Source organism: Phocoena phocoena, chromosome 13 (genome assembly GCF_963924675.1).
Source record: "Phocoena phocoena chromosome 13, mPhoPho1.1, whole genome shotgun sequence".
NCBI lineage: Eukaryota > Metazoa > Chordata > Mammalia > Artiodactyla > Phocoenidae > Phocoena > Phocoena phocoena.
The window spans coordinates 53,273,093-53,300,091 of NC_089231.1; the positions used below are offsets into that span (position 1 = coordinate 53,273,093).

A 26,999-nucleotide genomic window follows, 5' to 3' on the forward strand; every position below is an offset into this window, starting at 1 on the left:
GAAAATAAAGCTGGTTAAATTTATGTAATACTGTTAATAGGTAACTATATATTAGTAGAAGTATATCAACAGGAAAAACAGAGATGGGAAAAGCAACAACTTCAAAACTGAGGTTACCTCTGAAGGGAATGGGCTCAAGGAGGGGTAAAAACAAGGATTAAGTTAGAGCTTTAATGTGTTGTTTCCTTAGTAGAAAGATCTGAAGCAAATATGGCAAAATGTAAAAATTAGTTAAATTTGGATGGTAGGGACATGGGTGTTATGGTATTCTTTGTATGTTTGAAATATTCTGTAATTTTAAAAGAGTAAAATGGCTAGTTAGGAAGTAAAGATGTAATACTGTCTGTCTTCTTTAAAGAATCTTGGGGCTTCCCTGGTGGTGCAGTGGTTAAGAATCCACCTGCCAACGCAGGGGGACAGGGGTTCAAGCCCTGGTCCCAGAAGATCCCACATGCCACAGAGCAACTAAGCCCGTGCGCCGCAACTACTGAGCCTGCGTTCTAGAGCCCGCGAGCCATAACTACTGGAGCCCACGTGCCTAGAGCCTGTGCTCCGCAACAAGAGAAGCCACCGCAATGAGAAGCCCACACACCGCAACGAAGAGTAGCCCTCACTTGCCGCAACTAGAGAAAGCCCATGCACAGCAATGAAGACCCAATGCAGCCCAAAATAAATAAATTAATTAAAAAAAAAAAAAAGAATCTTGGCTGTGAAGGGAAGCAGAAGGTAAAGAGAAGTCGGTGAAAAGCAGATGTTGGGACCAAGAGAGGGTTTTCTTTTTTAAACGAAAGGATTTAACTGTCCTTAAACAGAGGAAGGAACACTTCTTTTTCTTAGCCTGCAAGACAGACTGATGTTATATAAATACGCTGCATGATAATGTTGAATATACAGAAAGAAGCAAAAGCTACAGTTGTTTGTTTCGGGATTTAGAATCTAGATAAGGAGCCATGATCAATCCACTATGTAGAACATCATTCAGTGTAATGATAATTGCTAAAACAGTACAAAGGCTACAGAGCACAGAAATCCAGGACTGGAATGTGTGTTATTTTGACAATTCTTTTTTTCTGATCTTTAATTACAACAAACCCCCCCTCCCTTAAAAGTTTCTTATATCCATTTATCAGAGCATTTTGGATCATATCAGTGGGTCCTTAACCTTTTTTTGGTCATGGGTTATTTTGAGAATCTGATGAATGAGAGAGTCTATGGACTCTCTTTCTAGAAAAACATACATAACTGTGCAAAGATTGACAGAGAACTTCAGAGGAAGTTCACTGACCCTCTGAAGCTCATTCATGGCAGAGAGAGCATGTATTTGATAAGTAATTATGAAACCAATTCAGAGCAGTCCTTAAGTTGGTCTCATATACCTCTCTGGCCTTATTTCCAACCAGTTACCTTCTATACTTTCCACTACCCATGGTTTTGTTCCCCATTTCCTCATAGCTCTGCAGAAAAATACTGGTACCCTTCACTTTACTTATTCATGTCCTTCATAATCTTAAAGGGTATTTCAAGACTTGTCTTTTCTACTAATATTTCTCATTTTATTCCAACCTATGTTATCTCTTCCTCAATTTCTATGTTTCTAGGTGTTTTGAATGTGTCAAAACACCTAGAAATCCATTATGCTTTGAACTTGTTTGTTGATAGCGAGCTGTTATTTACTCTTATACTGAAAATTAACTTATTGGGTTAGGTCTTTTCTCTCTTAATTCAATGTAAGTTGGTTAGGTGGCTTTATTTCTTTGATACCTTATAATACTGGCACACTGTTTATATATTAGAAGCATTCAATACATTTTAATTGTTAACAATTTCTAGAGCATTCTGATTATAAAGAGAACACACGAAGCAATGAGTTTGGATAGATTATGGAGGGCCAAGTTCTAAGTGCCTGAATAGCAAGATGGGGAATTACAGAGTTTAAAACTAGAAGGGCCTCTCTCGCCTCCCTGCTTCCAGGATGACCAAGAAAAGAAGGAATAATGGTCACCCCAAAAAGGGCCGCGGCCACGTGCAGCCTATTCGCTGCACCAACTGTGCCCGATGTGTGCCCAAGGACAAGGCCATTTAAGAAGCTCATCATTCGGAACATCGTAGAGGCTGCAGCCGTCAGGGACATTTCCGAAGCGAGTGTTCTCAACGCCTGTGTGCTTCCCAAGCTGTATGTGAAACTGCATTACTGGGTGAGTTGTGCCATTCACAGCAAGGTAGTCAGGAATCGTTCTCGGGAAGCCCAGAAGGACCGAACACCTCCACCCCGATTTAGACCTGCGGGTGCTGCCCCATGACCTCCGCCAAAGCCCATGTAAGACGCTAAGTCCTTAAAGACTAAAGAAATAGTGTCCCCTGCAAAGACAATAAAATGGAAATTATATTTTAAAAAAAATAAAAAAATGAACTAGAAGGGGCATTTGTGATCTTGTATACTAAACCTCCCATCTAGAAATAATCCTAACCCAGCAATCTGACAACATAGACTTCTACCATATTCCCCAATTAAATACTTCTTGAAATCAATATACAAAGCTAAACGGACCATTAGCTTTATCTCCACTATATTCTTATGCTATCAATATCCTGATTTAAACTTTCTCTTTGTCCCTTTTCTCCCTTCTAGTTCATCTAATGTACTCTGACATGGGATATTTGGCAGTTGTTTGAAGTAGAGATTCTTTGCCAAAAGTGCCATGTGCTTTGGGAGCTTTAGGTAATGTTTTGGCTCTCAATTAGTAGGCTATATCAATTCTTAACTTTTGGTTTTCTGTTTCTTTTGGGGGGAAATATTTTCTTATGGTCAATGTGTAGCTTGTAGTTGGTCCTGTCACCGCTAGATGGAACTACATCACTGATCAAGATGGACAAATGGTGAGGGATGACTCCATCAGTGGCTCTGACTAGTGACTCATTAAGACTAAAAAAAGGAGATAAAATTCAAGAGGATAAAAAGCAGGCCTGTCAGCAAGCATATTTGGTGACTTACTAGTTCCTCTTCTAATGCATCATCAGCAAAGGGAAAAAGAGAGAAGAGCAACAGCCTTCCCTTCTTTCCCTGGCCCTAACCAACCCTGTTACTGAAGATCCCACACCTTGGGGTCTGGGGTTTGGAGAAACGGAGAAATTTCAGTTGACAGTAGTGGCAAAAAGCAGTTTCTAGGATTTGAGTGAGAGTATATTAAAACTAGATAAAGTTAATTTTCTTAACTTTACCTGATTTCTTTGCTTTAGTACTAAAGATATAAATAGCTTTCTGATTGCATTATTTTAAATCAACTAGTGTGAATACTTCTTTTCTTTTTCACCTTCCCAGCTATTCCACTGACTTTAGTCAAATGGAATGAAGGACTATTTACTTTCAAAATAAATTCAGTGCTTTATTTCCTTTTTAAACTCCGTACTATCACTTGGAATAACTGGAGCTAATTTCCATTAAACAAAATGTCAGGTTTTCTCTTTTCACATGTCTACATAAAAAAATCTTAAGTTAGAAAATACAGTAAAAATCTGGATGCATAAAAACAGATGAAGACTTAAAATTTATTAATAACATGAATACCCCATGAAATACTAACATACACATACCTTTTGACATAAATTCAGTGACAATGTAAATTGGCTCTTCAGAAACAACAGCATATAGTGGAACAAGTTTATCATGTCTTAACTTTTTCATTATCTGAGCCTCTTGAAGAAAAGCTTCTGGCATCATTGTACCTGGTTTTAGTGTTTTGATTGCAACTTTTGTGGTTCCATTCCATGTTCCTAGAGAAACAACCCACATTTCACTATTTTAATCTAGATTTTAAGAGATTTACAACAAACTTCAATGAGCAGCAGTAACCTCAAATATTTCAACATATCTTGTCATAAATTGGGGCATTTTCATCTATGGCTAAACAATGACAAAAAACAAAAGTTCAGGCTCCTTACCCATCCATACTTCACCAAAACATCCTTGTCCTAGTTTAACCTCCAGTCGCAAAGATTCTCGAGGGATTTCCCAAGCATCTTTTGCTAGACCTTGAGTCTGGGGTTTCACAGTTGGACACACAGTTGTTAACTTATGGCATAAACCATCAGCATGTTCTAGATAAATGAATAAACTACACTGTAAAATGAATAACTTACAAAAATTAAGGTACATATAATTGTACCAGTGTTTTTAAAAGTTTAAATTATAGGAAATAAAAACAATGTTCTATCAGTTTTATTACAAAAGCACAAACACAAAAAGGGAGTTGCATAAAAGAAGCAAAACATACAAGTCAAACATTTTATTAAATACATCTTAAAAGTTATTATTTATTATGTTCCATTATGTCCCAGCTATTGTGCTAATTCAGCCCTTTACAAATATCTCATATAAATAAAAGAGACTTAGAAAACTTAAGCAACTTTCACAAGGTGACCCAGTAAATACATGATAGAGATGGGTTTCAAACCCTAGATCTGACTGCCTCCAAAGTTCTGCTTTTGACCACTGTGCTTCATTTCTTCCCAAAGAGAATGTTACCATTAATTGTTATTTCTAAAAACCGCAAGTGAGGAACTTCCCTGGTGGTGCAGTGGTTAAGAATCTGCCTGCCAATGCAGGGGACACAGGTTCGATCCCTGGTCTGGGAAGATCCCACATGCCACGGAGCAACTAAGCCTGTGCGCCACAACTACTGAGCCTGTGCTCTAGAGGCCGCGCGCCCCAACTACTGAGACTGCATGCCACAACTACTGAAGCCTGCACGCCGAGAGCCCTTGGTCCACAAGAGAAGCCCCTGCAATGAGGAACCCGTGCACTGCAATGAAGAGTAGCCCCCGCTCTCCGCAACTAGAGAAAGCCCACGTGCAGCAACGAAGACCCAACGCAGCCAAAAAAAATGAACCCAACTCAATAGTAAGTATTATTTGTTCCTCATTTTAAAACTAAAATACATTGGGCACATACTGTGTATAAAGTAGCATGTTAGACCTTAAGAGACATGAAGACATGGATGCTGTCCTCATAAAATTGAACATGAGGAAATAATTTTCACCCTTGAAATATTCACGTACCTGTATAGTGTTTTACCAATTTCTGCAGAGTATCAAATTGTGCTCTGGTTGTGATATAGTATCCACCATTGTCAAGTTTCCTAATTTTGTAGTGTTTCACATTGTCACCCCTTACCTCATCCCAATCACGAATAGAGAGGGAATAAGCACCTAGAAGGGAAAATGAACACTTCTACTATACCTTTCTTAAAATACTGCCCAAGAAAATTTTTATACTTATATTAACAATATTCATACCTTTAGTAGTTTCACTCTCTCTTACTAAGAAAATACCTCGTTGATTCCCAGGATTCAGAAGTAATCTTTCAGCATCTTTTCTCCCCATTTTGCCAAAATACCATCTGGAAAAAAAAAATGAGTAGTGTTCTGAGTTAGAAGGGTGTAATAAGCATCAGAAAAATTATACATAGATATTAGTAAGAACGGAGTGGGATAGGGAGGATGACAAAGAACAGAACACAGCTTTAAAATACAGTAAAACAGAATGAAAGATCTTTCTTAAATAGTACAAGTATTACTATCAGAATATATTGTCATAGTATTTTCATGTATTAACTACTCAACAAGTCTCTTAAACTCCACCTGGCAGTCACAGGAACCGTAAATATAGAAGGAAAGGCAACAATGACAGTCTTTTAGTCAATGACAGATGAAAATATTAAGATTATAGTAGGAAGAGTAAAAGTGGTTCTCTGGCAACAGTGTGATCATTTGTATTCAGTAAGATGCAAGTAAACCATGTCCAAATTATTAGAGACTCTAAATTACTGTGGGTTCATTTAATACAGTTTTGTGAATAAAAATGCAATTTTTGCTGAGGAGGAGCCACAGAATAGTGGAGAAGAAAGACCAAAGGACAAAATGGAAAGTCACAAGTCCCAAAGCAGAACAGAGAGTTATGGAGACAAATTACACATCACTAATAAAAAAGCAAACAAATATTGATAGAGCACCTACTATGTGCAAGATGCTGGGTTAAGTGCTATGATATGAAAATGATGTATTATTTATGGATCCCAGATAAACCTGCTTTGACATAAAAGTACAGGCATACCTCATTTTATTGTGTTTTACTTTACTGCGTCTTTTAAAAAATTGTAGGTTTGTGGCAACCCTGGTCAAGCAAGTCTATCAGAGTCATTTTTCCAATAGCATTTGCTAACTTCGCATCTCTGTGTCACATTTTGCTAAGTCTTGCAGTATTTCAAACATTTTCTTCCACATAAGACAGCAAACTTAACTGCTAAATGTTGTGGGTGATCTGACTGCTCCACCAACTGGCTGTTTCCCCAACTCCCTCTCCTCATGCCTCCCAACTCCCTGAGATACACAATGTTGAAATTAGGCCAAGTAATAACCCTACAATGGTCTAAGTGTTCCTTTCTCTGAGTGAAAGGAAGAGTCGATCAACATGGCAAACTCTGTTTTTTATTTATTTTAAGAAACTGCCACGGCCACTCCAGCCATCAGCAGCCACCACTCCGATCAGCAGCCACCAACATGGAGGCAAGACCCTCTACAGCAAAACAGCTATGGCTTGCTGAAAGCTCTGACAATGGTTAGCATTTTTTAGCAATAAAGTATTTTTAATTAAGGTATGTACATAGTTTTTTTAGACATAGACTGTTGCACACTTAATATACCACAGTGTAGTGTAACCATAACTTTTATGCACTGGGAAACCAACTCACTTTACTGCAATATTTGCTTTATTATGGCTGTCTAGAACCAAATCCACAATATCTCCGAGTATGCCTGTAATATGTCACTGAAGGTGAACTTTAACTTTTTGAAAGCTGTAAGAATGGTACTTAGAACTCCCATACACACTCCACCCAGGTTTCCTGTTAACATTTTGCTTTGTCATATTCTCTTTTTCCCTGTGTATGTGTGTTTGTGTGGGTGTGTGTATTTCCTTCTGAACTGAATGATAGTTGCAAACATGCTGAATCGTTACCTCTAAAAGCTTCAGTGTGTACATCCTAAAAGACAAAGATACTCTCTCTCCATAGCCATGGAGCAAGCACCTAAGTCAAGAAGTTAACACTGATACAATAACATCAATGGAGGATAAATTTTTGACGTGAAAGAGTCTGCAGAATATAAAAAGGGTTAATGCAATTATTTTAAAGTGAAAAAATAAAGGCTAGGGACTAGGCATAATACAGTATTATAAATGCAGATTCATTTATGATCCTACTGTAAGCAAATACTATGGCATTAATTATTAATTTTCAAGTAACATCTCCTATTTATACGATACATTAGCTGTATTAAGACTGGTATGTAATTGCACGTGTGTAAAGTTGTGGCTAAGTAGAATGTGCATTAAGACATTTTAAAAATCAAAATAATTAATAAAATATGAAGCAGTGCCATACTCTTCTGCCTGAATGGAATCTGCAGGGGCTACATAATTGCTAGGGATATAGCCATTCTTTCCTGTAGCAATTGATCTTGCTTCCCACCAGTCTCCTTCCCTGCAACACATAAAACAACAATTACCACAAGGTAGACCACAGCTCAGGACACGATCTATTGCAGTGCCATCTTGTATCTGAAACAGACAAGAAGTATTACTTCCATTTTTATTTATGCATTCATTTGATCAAGAATTAAACTCCAAGAATAATATTTTAAAAATAGGTTAGAGGACATCACTGGTGGCGCAGTGGTTAAGAATCTGCCTGCCAACCCAGGGGACATGGGTTTAATCCCTGGTCCAGGAAGGTCCCACATGTCATGGAGCAACTAAGCCCATGCGCCACAACTACTGAGCCTGCGCTCTAGAACCGTGAGCCACAACTCCTGAGCCCGTGTGCTGCAACTACTGAAGCCTGAGCGCCTAGAGCCTGTGCCCGGCAACAAGAGAAGCCACCACAATGAGAAGCCCGCACACCACCACGAAGGGTAGCCCCTGCTCGCCGCAACTAGAGAAAACCCGCACGCAGCAACAAAGATCCAACGCAGCCAAAAAAAAAAAGGTTACATGAATTAAGGGAATAAGGCCAAGCAAAATCACAATTGCATTGTTTCTGCTTCAAACCAAAAAACAAAACAAAAACCCTAAAAAACAAACAAAAAAAAACCACTTTAATTTTAGTTATAAAATCTCTTTTTTACGTAACCTAACATTTCAACCTAAGACAATAAACTATGCTGAATAAAACAATTTGCGAAGTAAATCTTTCAGATTACTCAGTTTCAATGAAATGTTTTCTCATTTAAAAGCTTTACTGAGATAATTTGTATACCATAAAATTCCCCCATTTAAGATTTTTTAAGAGTTTTGCAGCCATTACCACTATCAATTTTAGAACATTTTCATCACCCCCAAAAGAAACCCTGTACCCATTAAGAGTTACTTCCTGGGCTTCCCTGGTGGCGCAGTGGTTGAGAGTCTGCCTGCCGATGCAGGGGACACGGGTTTGTGGCCCGGTCCGGGAAGATCCCACATGCCATGGAGCAGCTGGGCCCATGAGCCATGGCCGCTAAGCGTGCGCAGCCGGAGCCTGTGCTCCGCAACGGGAGAGGCCACAAAAGTGAGAGGCCCTCGTACCACCAAAAAAAAAAAAAAAAAAAAAGAGTTACTTCCCATCCCACCCCTCCCCCACCATTTCCAACCACTAATCTGCTTTCTATTTCTATGGATATGCCCATTGTGGGGCATTTCATAGAAATGGAACAATACAACACGTGGTCTTTTTGACTGGCTTCCTTCACTCAGCATATTTTTTCCAGCATTTATCAGTTGCTCATTCTTTTTTTATTGCTAAATTATTTTCTTTTTTAAAAAAAATTTTTTTATTCTTTCTTTTTTTTTTTTGGCTGCATTGGGTCTTCGTTGCTGCGCGAGGGCGTTCTCTAGTTGTGGTAAGCGGTAGCTGCGGCGAGCAGGGGCTACTCTTCGTTGTGGTGTGCGTGCTTCTCGTTCCGGTGGCTTCTCTTGTTGCGGTGCACGGGCTTCAGTAGTTGTGGCTCACGAGCTCAGGAGTTGTGACTTGCAGGCTCTAGAATGCAGGCTCACTAGTTGTGACTCACGGGCTTAGCTGCTCCGCGGCATGTGGGATCTTCCCAGACCAGGGATCGAACCCGTGTCCCCTGCACTGGCAGGCGGATTCTTAACCACTGTGCCACCAGGGAAGTCCCAATGATTTTCTTTTTAACAATGCATAAAATTACAATGTTTCTTTCTATCATATTAGGAGAAAAAATTCAGATGCCCTAGAACTACTGTAACCAAAATATTAGCAATGAGCAATAATAAAAAGATTTAATTCCTGGAATAAAGTATACTTACAAGAATGTTATCCATGAACATCCAAATAAGACTAAAGTCAATTCAGAACATGAGAACTACATGTAGTTTGTAATAGATAAGCCTTGACTTTTCCAAAATTAATGTGAAAGGAGAGTATATTATCAATCTGCAATGAGGAAGACATATGGGTTCTGCTACTATAGATTAAATGCATGTTTTGCTTTACCAGAAATAAGTATTGAAAATATTTTGTCTACATTGAAATTTCATAAATTCTTGAGGTGAATCTGATCTTTAAAACATGAAATGGAAAATCCTTTTGTAATTCAAATGTTTACAAACTCATATACTTGGCTTGTAGCTTCCTAGTATACATTAAGTACGTTCAGATATACAAACTGAAAACTTTGATCCTGATAATCATTCACTGATTCATTCAAACATTCACTGAGTATCTTTTAAGTAACAGACCTTACAATAGAGTGTGCTAGAAACAGGTAAAAAGTCCTTAGTCTCAAGTAACTCCATCTAGAGCAGGATTTCTCAACCTCGGCACGACTGACACTTTGGGCTGGACAATGCTTTGTGGTGGGGGGGCTGTCCTGTGCACCGCAGGATGCTGAGCAGCATCCCTGGCCTCCATCCACTAGATGCCAGTTGTAGCACCATGGATGTAACAAACAAAAATGTCTCCAGACATGGTCAAATGTCCCCTGGCTGATTCTGCCCCCATGCTGAGAACCACTGGTCTAAAAGGATGATAGGCAAGTGATAAATTTTAATTCAAAACTGTGATGACTGCTATAATTGAGGTTTGCACAGGTTGCTATGTAAACATGTAAGAGAGACACCACCAAATCCAGCAGGAGGTGGGGACTGGGCCAGGCAGGAAAGGTAGAAAGAATATCAAGAAAGGCTTCCTTGAGAAAGGACACAGGAATATACCCTTTGACGGATGCATAGGGTTGGCCAGATGAAGGAAGAAAAGTGGAGGGACAAGAAGTTACATTCCAGAAAAAAGAAATCGCATATGTGAAAGCACAGAGAAGGGGAGAATCCCCAGTGTATTCAGAATCATAAATAAGTAATTCACTCTGGCTGGGCAGTGGAGTGAGGAAGGGGAAAAAGCGCAATGAATGACGCCTGCTCTTATTGCTGTTTTAACTTGACAGCAGCCAGTAGCTATTGAAGGATTTTAAAGCTGAGAGACAGAATCACATTTCATGTTCTCAAAAAATAACTGGTAGCAGGTGGGAACAAAGATGGAAGGAAACATGACTGGATGCAAAGAGACCACAAATGTCTATTCTGAGAAGTTACAAAGCGGTCACTGTGCCTGCTAATGAAATTATGGGATCTATTTTCTGTAACAAGCGCTGAATTTTCTATGGTGGCCCACTAAATGACAACAAGTCTGAGAGTCACATAAGGCAACAGCAACGTAACATGGTCAGTTTGGGACTGCAGGAGTTCCTTAGCCTTTTTAGTTTTTTTTTTTTTAAGAGAAAGAGATTGGGCTTCCCTGGTGGCGCAGTGGTTGAGAGTCTGCCTGCCGATGCAGGGGACACGGGTTCGTGCCCTGGTCCGGGATGATCCCACATGCCGCGGAGCGGCTGGGCCCGTGGGCCATGGCTGCTGGGCCTGTGCATCCAGAGCCTGTGCTCCACAGTGGGAGAGGCCACAACAGTGAGAGGCCCGCGTACAGCAAAAAAAAAAAAAAAAGAGAGAAAGAGATTAAGATCTTTAAATCATCTAGTACTTAGATAAATGGGATCATAGAAATATCTTTATAAAGGTTTTTTTTAAGTAAGGTACTTACTTACATATACTCCCTCAATCCTCACTCTTAAATCTCTACTGTTTATGGCAGAACCACAGCAACACAATTTGTAGAAATCATAACTTCTGGCTCTGGCAGTAGTATTATGCCGTATGTCTAAAGAAACCAAATGTATCATCCAATCCAGTGGGCAGAGACCCACGCCCCACTACTCTCGTCTCTGAATCATCATCCAGCTCAGTAGTTTCAGTGTAAAGTAGGCTGCCGTTGGTATCTCTCCCCCATAAAATGTTCATAACACTTACGTATTGTTAATTATTTGAAATCTTTCACCCTTCTTAAATGAAAGGTCTTCTGTAGTTCTAGCTTCATAATCATATAAGGCCACAAATACAGTAACACCACCTATTGGGGGGAAAAAAAGACCAAGGTAAATTATATAGACAAATTAACAACAGAGAAATTTAAAAACATTGCCAACAACAACAACAAAAGCTTATTAAGCATAGCTCTTTTCCTGGTCTCCAGAATCTATTTTTAGAAGTTGGAGGGGCTTCCCTGGTGGCGCTGTGGTTGAGAGTCTGCCTGCCGATGCAGGGGTCACGGGTTTGAGCCCTGGTCTGGGAATATCCCACATGCCGCGGAGCAACTAAGCCCGTGCACCACAACTACTGAGCCTGCGCGTCTGAAGCCTGTGCTCCGCAACAAGAGAGGCCGTGATAGTGAGAGGCCCGTGCACTGTGATGAAGAGTGGCCCCCACCTGTCGTAACTAGAGAAAGCCCTCGCACAGAAATGAAGACCCAACACAGCCATAAATAAATAAATAAATAAAATTAAAAAAAAAAACAAGTTGGAGATTTGGGTCGCTGAAGTTTTCAAATTAAGATGCTATCTTAAGGCCTTCCATGAGACTACTGTACTCTACAAATTCTAAAATTCTATAGACCCAGAGAGACATTTTTAATCTTGATTCACAGCTGCAACATCTCTAGCTTGACAAGACAAAGTTCAAATCAATTCTTTAGCAGAAAAAGCATTAACGAGTATTATAAACTACTAGCATTGATCATCTCAATTTCCTAAAAACACTAAGTGAACATTCCCATCCTTAAGACTAATCATTCACTGTATAGCACAGGGAACCCTACTCAATACTCTGTAATGACCCATATGGGAACAGAATTTAAAAAAAGAGTGGATATATGTATAACTGATTCACTTTGCTGTACAGCAGAACACAACACTATAAATCAACTATACTCCAATAAAAATTATTTGAAAAAAAGACTAACAGTAATAACTAGGGTTTTATTAAGATTATTTATTATATTTAACACAAAGATAAAAACAGCATGTTTTTCTTAGAAATTAAATGGTATGGCTGATATGGATTATAAATTCCAAAAGTAATTTTGTCATATAAAGCACTGTATGTAGTTGCTTAAGACATAAGCAACTTAAATAACCAAACTATTACCTGCAAGCGAAAGAACAGAATCTCATTTGTCTGGCTTCTCCCCTGAGGCCCGGTCATATATTAACTACCTATTTGACATCTCAAATGTCTATCAAGCATTTAAAATTTATTAGGTACAAAACAAAGGTGTTGGGCTTCCCTGGTGCTGCAGTGGTTAAGAGTCCGCCAGCCGATGCAGGGGACATGGGTTTGTGCCCCGGTCTGGGAAAATCCCACATGCCCCGGAGCGGCTGGGCCCATGAGCCATGGCCGCTGAGCCTGCGTGTCTGGAGTCTGTGCTCCGCAACGGGAGAGGCCACAACAGTGAGAGGCCCGCGTACCGCAAAAAAAAAACAAAAAACAAAAAAAAAACACAAAGGTGCTGACTTTTCTCCTCTAACCTGAAGTCTTCCCTACCTCAGCAAACACTACCAGTCAGGTATTCAAGCCAAGTCCATTACCAGCACTGTCAGTTCTACCTCTAAAGTACCTTACCTACTTCCTTTTCATTTCCAGCTCTTCCACCCTAATCCAAGTCCCTGTTCTCTCTTACTGGGAAAGTAATAGCCTAACTCACTTCTATATCTGGTTCCCTACATCCACCCTTCACGCGGCTGCCAGAGGGAAGTTTTTAGAAAGGGAATTCAATCGTGCAAATTCTTTACTGAAATCTCTTCAATAACTTCCTTCTAGCTTTGAATAAAACCCATACTTCTTACTATAGTCTATGAGGTCCTGAGAAATCCTGACTCTTCAAACGCATTATCATGTAATTCTACCCTCTGCCCATACTAGTCCTCAAACCTGCCAAGCCCATCTGTACCTCCTAAAGTGCATTTGTTATTCTCTCTTCCCAGAAAGCTCTTTTCCCAGTTATGCACATATTTAGGTCATTCTCATCAAACCTCAGCTCAAACAATTTCATCTCAAGATGGCTTTCCTTGATCATTTAAAGGGCCTTCGCCAATCATTCTAGTTAGTTCCTTCATAGTATTTATGAACCATTAATCATCCTGTTTAGTTGTTTCTATAATTATTATCCAACCCTCATTATAATGTAAACTCCACTGGGGCAGAAATCTTGTTTCTCTTGCTTACAACTCTCTATACCTGGCACACAGACACTCATCAATAAATCAATACCCATGAATGGACTATTTCCCATAAATAAACTGCTTTAGGTAACTCAAGTGTGTCTTCTCAACAGTTAATCATTTTGGATTAATATCTTTCCAGAACATATAATCCTGAAAATAAACTTTTACTGGTGACTGAGAAATACCATCATGACCAACTATTACTGAAGTATTTAGAGTTAGGGGACTGGAATTAAGACTATTATTGACTCTTTGATGTCCATAACTTCTCAAATGAGCAGTCTAACAGAATTTGTGTATGACATTCTCTAGTCACTATTTTTGGTCTGGAGGTGAGCAGAGTGAAGAGACGCATTTATAGTCCATGCTTGTAGAAGAGATTCTTCTTTTGTCCCCTCATGTTGTTCAATTTGGTGCCGGCAGCTGTTTTGCCAAGCCTAAGGATGAAGTGGACACTCCAAGGGCTCCAAGAGAGACACCAAAGAAACTCGAGTCCTTGATGACATCAAGGAACTGCTGGATCAAGGAATCCTGGAGCTCACCCTACCTTTTAAAGCCAGTTGTGCTTTGTTACTCAAGGGAAAAGCATCCCGATAGGGGACCCTTCACAAAAGAACCATCTCTCTTTTTGAAGTTTCTGACTACGTTTTTAGAGCATTTCTGACTCCATGAAAGGTTGTTGGCCATCACTTCTTGCTGTTCTCTGAAAGGATATTGTAGGGTAAAAAATGAAGTTCTAGAATAGGGCATTAAATCTGTGCCCTCCTGCTTATTATCTGTGACTCTGAAAAAAAAATCATTTAAACACTGAGCCTCAGGATTTTTCTTTTTTCAGTCAGTAGTGTCTAATCGAAAAACTGTATTATCATCACAAAACTGCCATTTACCTAACATTTATCAAGTAACTACTATAATACTTTAATAATGGCTAGCACTTTACAATCCTCAGAAGTTGTAATATTCTAGAGGGAGGGGTATACATTTTTCAGGGTGGTTGTTTTTTGGCCGTGCCGCACAGCATGTGGGATCCTAATTTCCCCAACCAGGGATCAAACCTGCGCCCACTGGACTGCCAGGGAAGTCCCCAGGAGGGAGGGGTATACTTTTTTTTAAAATAGATCTTTATTGGAGTATAACTGCTTCACAATACTGTCTTTGTTTCTGTTGTACAACAAAGTGAATCAGCTATACATATACATATATCCCCATATCCCCTCCCTCTTGAGCCTCCCTCCCACCCTCCCTATCCCACCCCTCTAGGTCATCGCAAAGCACCAAGCTGATCTCCCCGTGCTATGAGGCTGCTTCCCACTAGCTATCTATTTTACGTTTGGTAGTGTATATATGTCCATGCTACTCTCACCTCGACCCAGCTTCCCCCTCCCCCACCGGTCCCCAAGTCCATTCTCTATGTCTATGTCTTTATTCCTATCATGCAAGTAGGTTCATCAGTACCATTTTTTTCTCTTTAAGATTCCATATATATGTGTTAGCATACAGTATTTTTCTCTTTCTGACTTACTTCACTGCATATGACAGAATCTAGGTCCATCCCCCTCACTACAAATAACTCAATTTCATTTCTTTTTATGGCTGAGTAATATTCCATTGTATATATATGCCACATCTTCTTTATCCAGTCATCTGTCAATGGACATTTAGGTTGCTTCCATGTCCTGGCTATTGTAAATAGAGCTGCAATGAACACTGTGGTACATGACTCTTTTTGAATTATAGTTTTCTCAGGGTATCTGCCCAGTAATGGGATTGCTGGGTCATATGGTAGTTCTATTTTTAGTTTTTTAAGGACCCTCCATACTGTTCTCCATAGTGGCTGTATCAATTTACATTCCCACCAACAGTGCAGGAGGGTTCTCTTTGGGGTATACGTTTTTAATCTTTATATTTCCAGTGCCTGCCAGTCAGCACTCAATAATTATTTGAAAAATGAATTAGTGAAATAATTAATTATATAACCCAGTACATAATCACCATCAGATTACTACCAAATTTCCCATAATCACCATCAGATTACTACCAAATTATAGAACCCAGTACATAATCACCATCAGATTACTACCAAATCACCATCAGATTACAACCAAATTTCCCAGTACATAATCACCATCAGATTACTACCAAATTTCCCAGATGTACACAATAAGACTTGAATTTATGTTGGAGACTTTAATTTTTACATAAACTTATTTTAATAGTCCCCCAGTAAGTTATTTCTGTTATAGCAGGCAAACTATGTATTGCCCAAGGTCACATTCTCAAACCAACAACAGGATTGTCCATTTAAAGCTCACCTGTTAAACCAGCAGGATATGAAGTTGGCACCACTGAAAATGAGGAAGATGTTCCTCCAAAAGGTGTCACCCCTGAGGATCCTCCAAATGGTGTCATGGAAAGGTTGCTGAAATTAACAGATGTGCTCTTTGTGGAGGATGTTGGTGCCACTGCAGTGTGCTCTGCTCCATAATGGCTGACACTTGTACTGACCGGTTCTGGAGTGTTTTCTGGTCTGTATTTAATGGCTGGACTTTTGTTCTCTTTACTTTTAATGCAGCCCATTATCAAATCTACAAAGGTGGTAAGACAAATTTTGAGAAGCAGTTAACATAAAGCATACTTCAAAAGGTGCAATTCAATAGTTGACTTTAAACGAGGCATTTTTCCCCTGCAAATAAGTTAACAGTAACAAAACAAAAAGAACCTAGACAGCTGCAAATAAAGTCTCTCCACATCATTTATCTTTATTACAATTCTGCTAATGTATCATTCCAATCATGTCATTCTCCAGCTCAATCTCCTTTAAAGGTTCAATGACAACATGCCACAGTGTATTGGGAAAACCATGGGCTCTGATGCCAGAGGCCAGAGTTTCAATCCTAGCTTCTTACTTCCTAGTGCAGTGACTGCAGGTATGTTGCTTAACTTCTCTGCACTTCAGTTACTTGAAAAAGGAGAACAATAATATCACCTACTTCATAAGGTTTTCTATAAGGATTAAATTTCTTACAACTTCTAGACAATCTCTAGTTCTACACAGTGGGTACTAGCAAATTCTGGTTGTTTTCCTTCTACCTATACCAGCACTGTGTAACAGAAATATAATCTGAGCCATGCATATAATTCTAAATTTTCTAGTAAATACAATTAAAAAATAAAAACAGGTAAAATTAATTTTAATAATATATTTGATTTGACTCAATAAATCTAAAATATAATTATTTCAACATGTCATCAATATGAAAAAATTTAATGAGATGTTTTATATTCTCTTGTACTAAATCTTAGAAATCTGGTGTGCATTTTAAACTTACAGTACATCTCAATTTGGACCAAGCACATTTTAAGTGCTCAACAGCTGTATGTGGCTGTGTAGTGGCTACTACACAGGACAATGCAGCTCTATATCTTTTCCCTTCCCTACCAATGGACGCACTCCCAATGCTTGCCAAATTGGACTTCAATTTATCTTTCCCATTTTATCATTTCCTCACTTACCTTATGCACACATGGAGAAAAAATAAATTCCTGTTTCTCCAATACATATGCCCTGTGCTTTCCCATTTTTGTGTTTTCCCTCCCAAAAGTGCCTCTGTCGGTTAATACTCTCCTCACATCTCTACCTGCTAAAATTTATCCATTCACTGAGGGTCATTACAAATGTTACTTTACCATTCAGGCTGTCTCCATAACTGGTAAAATACCTTCTTCCTTAAAACTTCTAATGTACTTTTGGAGAGATTTTTGTACGAGACTCTTACTTGCATCTTGTTTTCTGCTAATTCCCAGCCTACCCTCAAGTCACTGGCAACACACTTCTTAAAAAGCAAGAGTTTCTCACCTCTTATATACTGTACAGCCTACCAACATGACTTGCATATAGTATGTTTACTGATATGACAAAATCTGCATTATTCCATTCACTTCCTGCAGAAGAACTAATGGTGATTTCATTAATTCACTTTGTTTTTTTCCTGGCTGTGACGCGTGGCATACGGGATCTTAGTTTCCCAACCAGGGATTGAACCTGGGCCCCTGGCAGTGAGAGTGCTGAGTCCTAACCACTGGACTGCCAGGGAATTCCCTAGAAACATTATTATAAATGTAGGATGTGATTTACATTTTTAAGTAAACTTCAGGTGCAATGAGTTATACAGATTTTAATGGACTGTCTTAGAAACATAACGTTATTTAAAATATTTACATGGGAAAAGCCTCTTTCAAGTTCCAAGCTACTAACTTACAGATACATATTAACAACATATATTTATTAGACACTATAAAGGGAGCTAAGGATGGCAAGAATGGTTCATTTTCTTTAAAAAGGTCACACATAAGGAAAAAAATACAGTATTGTAAAATTTGAAAAATGCCAGAGTGAAAAAAAAACGCTAGAGCAGAGGTACATACAGAACATCATGGGAATACAACAGAAGTTATGAGCTCTGCCTTGAGTTCTTGGGAAAGAAAATTTTGCAGACAATGGCATCTGAGCTAGGTCTTGAAGAGTTGGAGATTTCAGGAAGAAGAACTAGGATATTCCAGGAAGAATGAAGTGGGAAGAATGGTTCAGATGTTTGGAACAGCATGGTGTATTTCGGGAACAGAAAACCCTGTGGCAGGAGTATAAGGGGGTGTTTTTGAGAATGGTGGGACAGATGGCTAGTGTTCGAGGAGAATTTACACACAAAGAGGATTATTTGCTAAGCAATAACTTTTAGATTTATCCAGGGAGCATTGGAAAGTTAAGATTCTTAAAAAGGTGAATAGGGCTTCCCTGGTGGTGCAGTTGCTGAGAGTCCGCCTGCTGATGCAGAGGACACGGGTTGGTGCCCCGGTCTGGGAAGATCCCACATGCCATGGAGCAGCTGGGCCCGTGAGCCATGGCCGCTGAGCCTGAGTGTCCGGAGCCTGTGCTCCACAACAGGAGAGGCCAGAAGAGTGAGAGGCCTGCGTACCGCAAAAAAAAAAAAAAAAAAAAAAAAAAGGTGAATAGCAGAAAATATGTTTTAGAATAACTGTGGTAAAAGGACAAATTATAGAGTGGAAAGAAAGAAAGAATGGCGGCAGTTAGTCAAGTTACAAAACTACTGCCATGACCCATGTGAGGCAGGACAAAAGCAGGAATACTGGGGCCAAAGATGAGGGGAAATGAGAGGTACACACCAAGTAAAATAATCAACTCTAGGTGATCGGCTGGGTATGGGTGGAGGAGACATGAAAAAGGAGTCATTTACTCAGTCCCTACAATTTACCAAACACTTAAAAGTAGTTACTATGTGCATGCTAGGGGCTAGATGATGCAAAAGTTTCTAGTTTGAACTGAGTGGAAAGTAACACCATGAGGTAGAGAAAAGAGAAACAGGTTTTTCTGGACCAACCAGTTCAGTTTCAGATGTTAGTTTTAGGGGTCTGTGGGGCATGATGTTAAGAAGTCTAGTGGGGAATGACAGTAAGTGTAAGACTCAGAAAGAGTAGAAACCAGAGAAAAGTTAAAATTTTTTTCACAGTGTTACCACACCTTTTGGAGATAATAAAACTCAACCAAGGCACAGATTTGGAGAGGTGTGAAAAATTAATACAGTGTTGCAGGACACCTACAGATAAGGGATAGACGGGCAAGGAAATTAGGAAGCAGCAATTAAGAGTTGGGAGTGCTTTCATAAATACAAAAACACAAGTGGAAAGGATAATCATTAACTTCAAGGTAGTGGAAAGGGTTGGGGAAGAGTTTCAACCGTATCTGTGGCACTTTTTTTTTTTTCTTAAAAGATAAATGAAGCAAATAGAGAAAAATGTTAATGTGTTAAATGTAGGTAATAGATATAATTCTTTTTGTTAGTTTGGAGTATTTAATACATTTTTAACAAGTAGAATAATACAGTGGGAATAGAGAAATAGACTTTCAAGAAGAAAATGACTAATAATGGTAAAGACCAACATGAAATCAAGTGGCATTTAAACTGATTTTAAAAGGCCAGCTGATTAGTAATTAGGAGCTCACCGATGACTTTCACAAGAGCATTTCTTAGCATCATGAAGTTAGAGCACAGTTAAGTTGAATAATAAATTAATGACTAGGCCATAAAAATATGGTGAATTCTGGAATGCAACATCTTCATAAGCTGGGAACATATACTTTGTATCAAAACGTTTTATATGATTTCTTTGTCTACTTCACAGATCCTTTCCTTCACAGTCTTGGCGTAATCTAATTCGGCAGACACTTGGGTTACTCAACAGCCATCCTGCTTTGATAAAAGAACCCTGATTTTGTTCACCTTCCTTCATTTGTCCAGCCCCCGGTAATAAATAATGACTGATTTAAGCCACTCTTGGTCCTATCCCTTTGCCATTAACTGTGTAAGCCATGAGCATGGGCTTCTAGGCAGTTTCTCCTCACTTGTAAAAAGGAATACAAGACAGAAATATTCCATTTCATTCCCTAGATGTTATTGTTGTTGATGCCTAAATCTGAGACTACCAAGCACCCATGTGAAAGGAGGACACAAACATACTGAAAAGGGGAGGGCAGAAAGATGAAAGGAACTTGGGTCCCTGATGCTGCTGCTCAGTTACTGAACTATATAACCCTATAATAACCCGAGAACACAATTTAGCTCCAGAAATCTTACTATGTGAGATAAATATCTACTGTAAAAGTCAATTTTCTTGTTTGGTTTTCAGTTACTTGCAGCTGAAAGGATCTTAAATAATAAACTACTCAAATCACATGACAATGGTTAATATATTAAATCCCTTTCAACATATCAAGAATCAATAGCTTAACAAAAAATAGATCTTCTCTCAAAGTATTTACATAAATCTGAGCTACCCTTAAGACTGTAAAATTTATAGTCTATAAAAGTAAAATTCAATTTTTAAGCAAATGATTTCATATAGATATTTGCTTGAGTATAAGGTGCATGAATATTTGCTGAAAAACAGGCTTTACCTCAATTTGAATATTACTGTTACTTTAAGATTTTCTGAGAAATATGAATTTAAAATTTAGATTACAGAAACTTCTTCCCTTAGACACTATCAGATATTCTTTCCTAAAATGTTCTTTTTTAAAAAAATTAGCTTCGGGACTTCCCTGGTGGCGCAGTGGTTAAGAATCCACCTGCCAATGCAGAGGACACAGGTTCGATCCCTGGCCCAGGAAGATCCTGCATGCCGTGAGGCAACTAAGCTCGTGTGTCACAACTACCGAGCCTGCACTCTAGAGCCCATGAGCCACAACTACTGAAGCCCGCACGCCTGGAGCCCATGCTCGGCAACAAGAGAAGCCACCGCAATGAGAAGCATGTGCGTTGTATCTAGAGAAAGCCTACATGCAGCAACGAAGACCCAACGCAGCCAAAAAAAGAAAAAAAAAAAATCAACTTTGGGCTTCCCTGGTGGCGCAGTGGTTGAGAGTCCGTCTGCCGATGCAGGGGACATGGGTTCGTGCCCTGGTCCGGGAGGATCCTGCATGCCGCAAAGCGGCTGGGCCCGAGAGCCATGGCCACTGGGCCTGCGCGTCCGGAGCCTGTGCTCCACAACGGGAGAGGCCACAACAGTGAGAGGCCCGCGTACCGCAAAAAAAAAAAAAAAAAAACTTTGAGGTGTAATTTACATACAATAAAATGCACCCATTTAAAGTGTACAGTTCAATGAGTTTCGGCAAATGTCTGTAACTATGCAACCAATACTATAATTACAATATAGAAGATTCCAATCACGCCCAAAAGATTCTGTTGTACCCTTTTCCCAATAGGGAAAATCCCCAACCCCAGCCCTAAGCAATCACTGATTTGTTTTCTCTAACTATAGATTTATCTTTTCTAGAGTTTCATATAAATAGAATAATACTATAGTCTTTTTCGTGTCTGCCATTTTTTTAAATTAGGCATTGTGTACCTGAGATACTTCCATATTGCTGCATATATAGGTAGTTCATTAATTTGTATTGCTAAGTAGAACCCCATCATATACCATAATTGTTTAGCCATTCACTTGTTGATGGGTATTTGGGTTGTTCCAGTTTGGGGCTATTATAAATAAAACAGCTACAAACATCCCCATACAAGTCTTCAGGTGGGTAGATATGTGCCTCTCCCCCCTCTCCCCATAAATACCTAAGGAATGGAACTGCTTGGTCATATAAACTTAAGTTACTGTAATAAGCTGCTAAACTGGTTTCCATAGTGACTGTACCATTTTGCATCCCCACCAGCAGTGAATGTGAATTCATTCTCCACATTCTCAACAACACTTCTAAGTCTTTCTTTCCCCTCTCAGAAACCCATCACATGTTTACTTGGGTTTGGATACGATCCAAATAGTCTACATAGCTCTTTGACTTTTTATTCTATCTAAAAAGCTTTGACAATTGAAATCTACTGATATCAAAGGTAGCTGACAATATAAAATGCATATGGCTGAATTGATGTTACACACATTTACAACATGAGCATTACCAAAATCATTAGAAATGTTGATTAACCACTGATTTTAGTTCACTGATATAAACAATGGTCAGGACTTAGGTAACTGCCAAACACCCTTAACACCATTTAATTTGCCAATGCTACCAAGAGCATTTTAATCTCAAACATGCCCTCTAAAATCCAGTATTATTTCTACACTCAGATTAGATCCAATGGCAATCTAAGACTGCATGGTTACTAAGATGCAATGATGATTCCTTCATACCTTACTACATCAATAGGTCAGTTTCTCACTTTTAAAACCCTATCTTTAAAAATTAAGGCATAAATGTGTAAAATCCACTCATATTAGTATACAGGTCTGCAAGTTTTGACACATGCATACAGTCATGCAACTGCCACCTCAATGAAGATAAAGAACAGTTCCATCCCCACCCCCATCCCATGACACCTCCATGCACTTTTTGTAGTCAACCTCCCCCTCCAACCCCAGGCAACCATTAATCTGTTTTCTGTTCTTACAGTTTCACCTTTTTTTTTCCAGATACCATACAGCATGTAGCTTTTTGATTCTGGCTTTTTTCAGTTAGCATAATGCATCTGAGATCCACCCATGTTTTTGCAGGTATCAGTTCATTCCCCTCCCCCACCCCCCTTTTTTTAGTTCATTCCTTTTTATCGCTGAGTGGTATGCATATACCACAGTTTGTTTATTCATTCCCCAGTTGATCTGGGTTGTTTCCAGTTTTTTGTGTTTTTTTTTTTTTGCGGTATGCGGGCCTCTCCCGTTGCGGAGCACAGGCTCCGGACGCGCAGGCTCAGCGGCCGTGGCTCACGGGCCCAGCCGCTTCGTGGCATGTGGGATCTTCCCGGACCGGGGCATGAACCCGTGTCCCCTGCATCGGCAGGTGGACTCTCAACCACTGCGCCACCAGGGAAGACCGTGTTTCCAGTTTTTGAAAATCACAAATAGAGCCACTATGACCACATACACATAGGTTTTTCTGTGAACACAAGTTTTCATTTCATTTGAGTAAATACTTAGGAGGGAAACTGCTGGGCTGTATGGGAAGTATAACTTTATAAAAAACTGCAAACACTTTTCCAAAGCAGCTTTAACATTCTGCATTCTCCTGATCAAAATGAGAATTCCAGTTGCTCTACATCCTCATCAACACTTGTTATCGGTCAGTTGATTTTTTTAGGTGTGTAGTGCTATTGTTAAGGTTTTAATTTATATTTTCCTAATGACTAAGCACCTGATATTAAGCATCTTTTCATGTGCTTATTTGCTACTCATATCTACTTTGGTGAAGTATCTGTTCAACTCAATTTTTTAATTGGGTTGGCTTCTTTCTAATATATTCTGGAAACAAGAATATTTACTAATATAATACTATTTATTATATTATTTAATATTCCAGAATCAAGTTCTTTGTCAAATATTTTTTCCCAACCTATAGGTTGCCTTTGCATTTTTATAGCAGTATCCTTGAACATGATTTTTAATTTTGATGCTCAATTAAGAAGTTTTAATTTTATGGTTTGTGCTGTGTCCTAATTGAGAATTCTTCACCAGAAGAATTTCTCCTGTTTTCACCAGAAGTTTTAGCTCTTTATATCAGGCCTACTGAGCCATTTTAAGTGGATTTTTGTATATGTTGTGAAGTCTGCGATCCCATATTTTTAAATTGGATATACAGTTCTTCAACTGCCATTTGTTGAAAAGACTATCCATTTCCCATTGAATTATCTTGATACCTTTGTCAAAAATCAATTAATCATACGGCTTCGCTGGTGGCGCAGTGGTTGAGAGTCCGCCTGCCGATGCGGGGGACACAGGTTCGTGCCCCGGTCCAGGAGGATCCCGCATGCCGCGGAGCAGCTGGGCCCGTGGGCCATGGCCGCTGGGCCTGCGCATCCGGAGCCTGTGCTCCGCAGTGGGAGAGGCCACGGCAGTGAGAGGCCCGCATACCACAAAAAAAAAAATCAATTAATCATAAATGCAAGGGTCTGTTTCTATACTATTAGTTCCATTGTTTTATATGTCTATGCTTGTGTCAATTATCACACTGTCTTCATCACTATAGCTTTACAGTAAGTCTTGAAATTAGATAAAATAAGTCCTCCAGGGTTTTTTTATCTTCTCCAAAATTATTTTGGATACTCTATGGAAGGGGTCAACAAACTTTTTCTGGAAGGGGTCAAAGAACATTTTAGACATTTTAAACTTTGCAAACCAAATGGTCTCTGTCACAACTACCTGACTCCACCATGTTAGTGCAAAAGCACGTTAGTGCATAGACAATACATAAGTGCTAAGTGTGGCAATGTTGTAATAAAACTATTTCCAAAAACAAGCAGCGGGTCAGATTTGGCCTGGAAGTTGCAGTTTGCCTGTGCACTAGGGTCTTTCATTTCCATACAAACTGTAGAGTCAGCTTGTCAATCTCTAGAAAAATGCCTGCTGGAATGTTGACTGGGATATTGAACCTACAGATCAATTTGGGGAGAACCGACATCTTGAAAATATTGATCTCCTGATCCAAGAATACATTACTCCATTTATTTAGAACTTTAAAAATTTCTCTCAGCAATGTTTTGCAATTTTCAGTGTATAGATAGATAGGTCTTGTTCAATTTTTGTTAAACTTATCTCTAGGCATTTCATGGTTTTTGGTTATTACTATAAATGGTATTACTTTATTTCTATTTCTAATTGTTCATCACTTATATAAACATATATTAATAATGTATATACTTGATACTTATATATTGACCTCATATCCTGTGACCCTAATAATAATAAGTTCACATCTTAATTCTAATAGCTTTTTTTTAGTTCCATAGGATTTTCTATATTAAAGGTCATGTGTACAAATAAACACTTTTACTCTCCTTTAGCACCTCTAGTACAATGCTGAATAGAAGTGAGGAGAGAGAACATCTTTGCCTCGTTCCTGATCTTAAGGGAAAAGCATTTAGTCTATCACCATTAAGTATATTAGCTGTAAGGCTGTAGCTGACCTTCATTAGGCTAAGGGACATTCTCTTCTAATTCTGTGTTTGCCTAGAGTTTTTGTCATGAATGGGTGTTAAATTTTGTCAGATATTTTTATATATCTACTCAGATGATCACATGGGTTTTCTCCTTTACTCAACTGATATGGTAGATTAAACTAATTGATTTTTGAGTGTTAACCCCACCTTGGCACCTCTGCATTCTTGGAATAAAACCCATTTGGTTATGATATATTACCCTTTTAATATATTCCTAAAGGCTAATATTTTGTTCAATATTTTTATGTCTATAGTCAAAGAGATATTGCTCTTTTATTCTCTTGTAATTTGTCTGTGTTTGGTATCAGGATAATTTTGGCCTCATGAAATAAGTTGGGAAATGCTCCCTTCCTCCTCTATTATTTTAAAGAGTTAAAATTAGTATTACTTCTAAAATGTTCAAAAGAATTCACCAGTGAAGCCATCTGGGCCTTGAGTTTTCAATTACAAATTTAACATACAGGGCTACTCATATTTGATTTTTCTTGTGTTACTTTGGTAACTTTTTCAAGATTTGTCCAATTCACCCAAGTTATTAAATTTATATTAGCATAAAGTTGTTCATAATATTCCTTTATTAATCTAGTCTAGCACCACAGCCCTTTCAAGGTTTCTATTAGAAGTCCAGAGTAATCAACAAGGACTTTTTCCCCTCCAGTTGGTAAAACCTCAAATGCCTCCCAACCCTCCGTGATCTCAAAGAGCCACCAGCTCACAACAACAAACTGCTCTTTGCCTGGCTTTACAGTTTCACACTCTGCAGGTACCTTCCAGAATTCAGCAAAAAATCAGAGAGACTCCTTTTCAGACTGTTAGCGTTATTTTTCTAAACAGTGGTCTTTCTGCTGGAATTCTCCCCTGCAATTTCCAGCTGCCTTGGCCTCCATGAATTCTGATCTCCTCGACTTATTAAGACTACTCTCAGGCTTCCCTGGTGGCGCAGTAGTTAAGAATCCACCTGACAACTCAGGGGACACAGGTTCAAGCCCTGGTCTGGGAAGATCCCACGTGCTGTGGAGCAACTAAGCCTGTGCGCTACAACTACTGAGCCTGCGCTCTAGAGCCTGTGAGCCACGACTACTGAGCCCACGTGCCACAACTACTGAAGCCCACACGCCTAGAGCCCGTGCTCTGAAACAAGACAAGCCACCGCAATGAGAAGCCTGCACACCGCAACAAAGAGCAGCCCCCACCCCGCTCGCCACAACTAGAGAAAGCCCACGCACAGCAATGAAGACCCAATGCAGCCAAAAATAAATAAATAAAGTTAATTTTTTAAAAAAGAAAAGAAAAAAAAAGAACCACCCTCCTTTGTCCAAGATCCCTATCCCTGCTCTGCAATTCAGACCAAACCTCTAGAGAAAGCTGGGGTGATTAGGTGACTGTCCAGCTTACCTCATTTGTTTCCTGTCTTTCAGGGATCACAGTCCTGTATTGCTGTTGTTCAATGTCTGAAAACAATTGTTTCATATACTTTGTCCAGATTTTCAGTTTTTGGTTTTGGGGGGAGTGGTAAATCCATCACAGTAAATCCATCATGGCCACTTTAAATGTTCTTAAAAGGGACTTCCCTGGCAGTCCAGTGGTTAAGACTCCACGCTTCCAATGCAGGGAGCATGGGTTCGATCCCTGGTCGGGAAACTAGGGTCCCACATGCTGCGAGGCACGGCCAAAAAAAAAAAAGTTCTTAAAATTAATCCCTAAAAAAACATTTCATTCCTTGGTTTTAATATCATTAAAGTGCAGAGAGTATTATTTCTAAATAAAATTAAGTCAGTTTATATAACAGATAATGGCCTTATTCCTTAACAATAACCACTTTCAGGGACTTCCCTGGCG

The 26,999-nt window shown here is 39.2% G+C and overlaps 1 protein-coding gene and 1 pseudogene across 1 annotated transcript in view; one reads left to right on the forward strand and one right to left on the reverse strand.

Moving 5' to 3' along the window:
- The window catches only part of YES1 (YES proto-oncogene 1, Src family tyrosine kinase), a 78,018-nt gene that overhangs the window by 11,672 nt on the left and 39,347 nt on the right, over positions 1-26,999 (reverse strand). The window contains exons 2-8 of the mRNA XM_065889649.1: positions 15,963-16,235; positions 11,402-11,501; positions 7,437-7,535; positions 5,293-5,396; positions 5,056-5,205; positions 3,940-4,095; positions 3,592-3,771 (exon numbers count right to left, since the gene is read on the reverse strand). Of these exons, the coding sequence (XP_065745721.1) occupies positions 3,592-3,771; positions 3,940-4,095; positions 5,056-5,205; positions 5,293-5,396; positions 7,437-7,535; positions 11,402-11,501; positions 15,963-16,227 (1,054 nt within the window). The 5' untranslated portion in view covers positions 16,228-16,235. The remainder of the gene's footprint in view (positions 1-3,591; positions 3,772-3,939; positions 4,096-5,055; positions 5,206-5,292; positions 5,397-7,436; positions 7,536-11,401; positions 11,502-15,962; positions 16,236-26,999) is intronic.
- Positions 1,973-2,321, forward strand: LOC136132722 (small ribosomal subunit protein eS26 pseudogene; annotated as a pseudogene).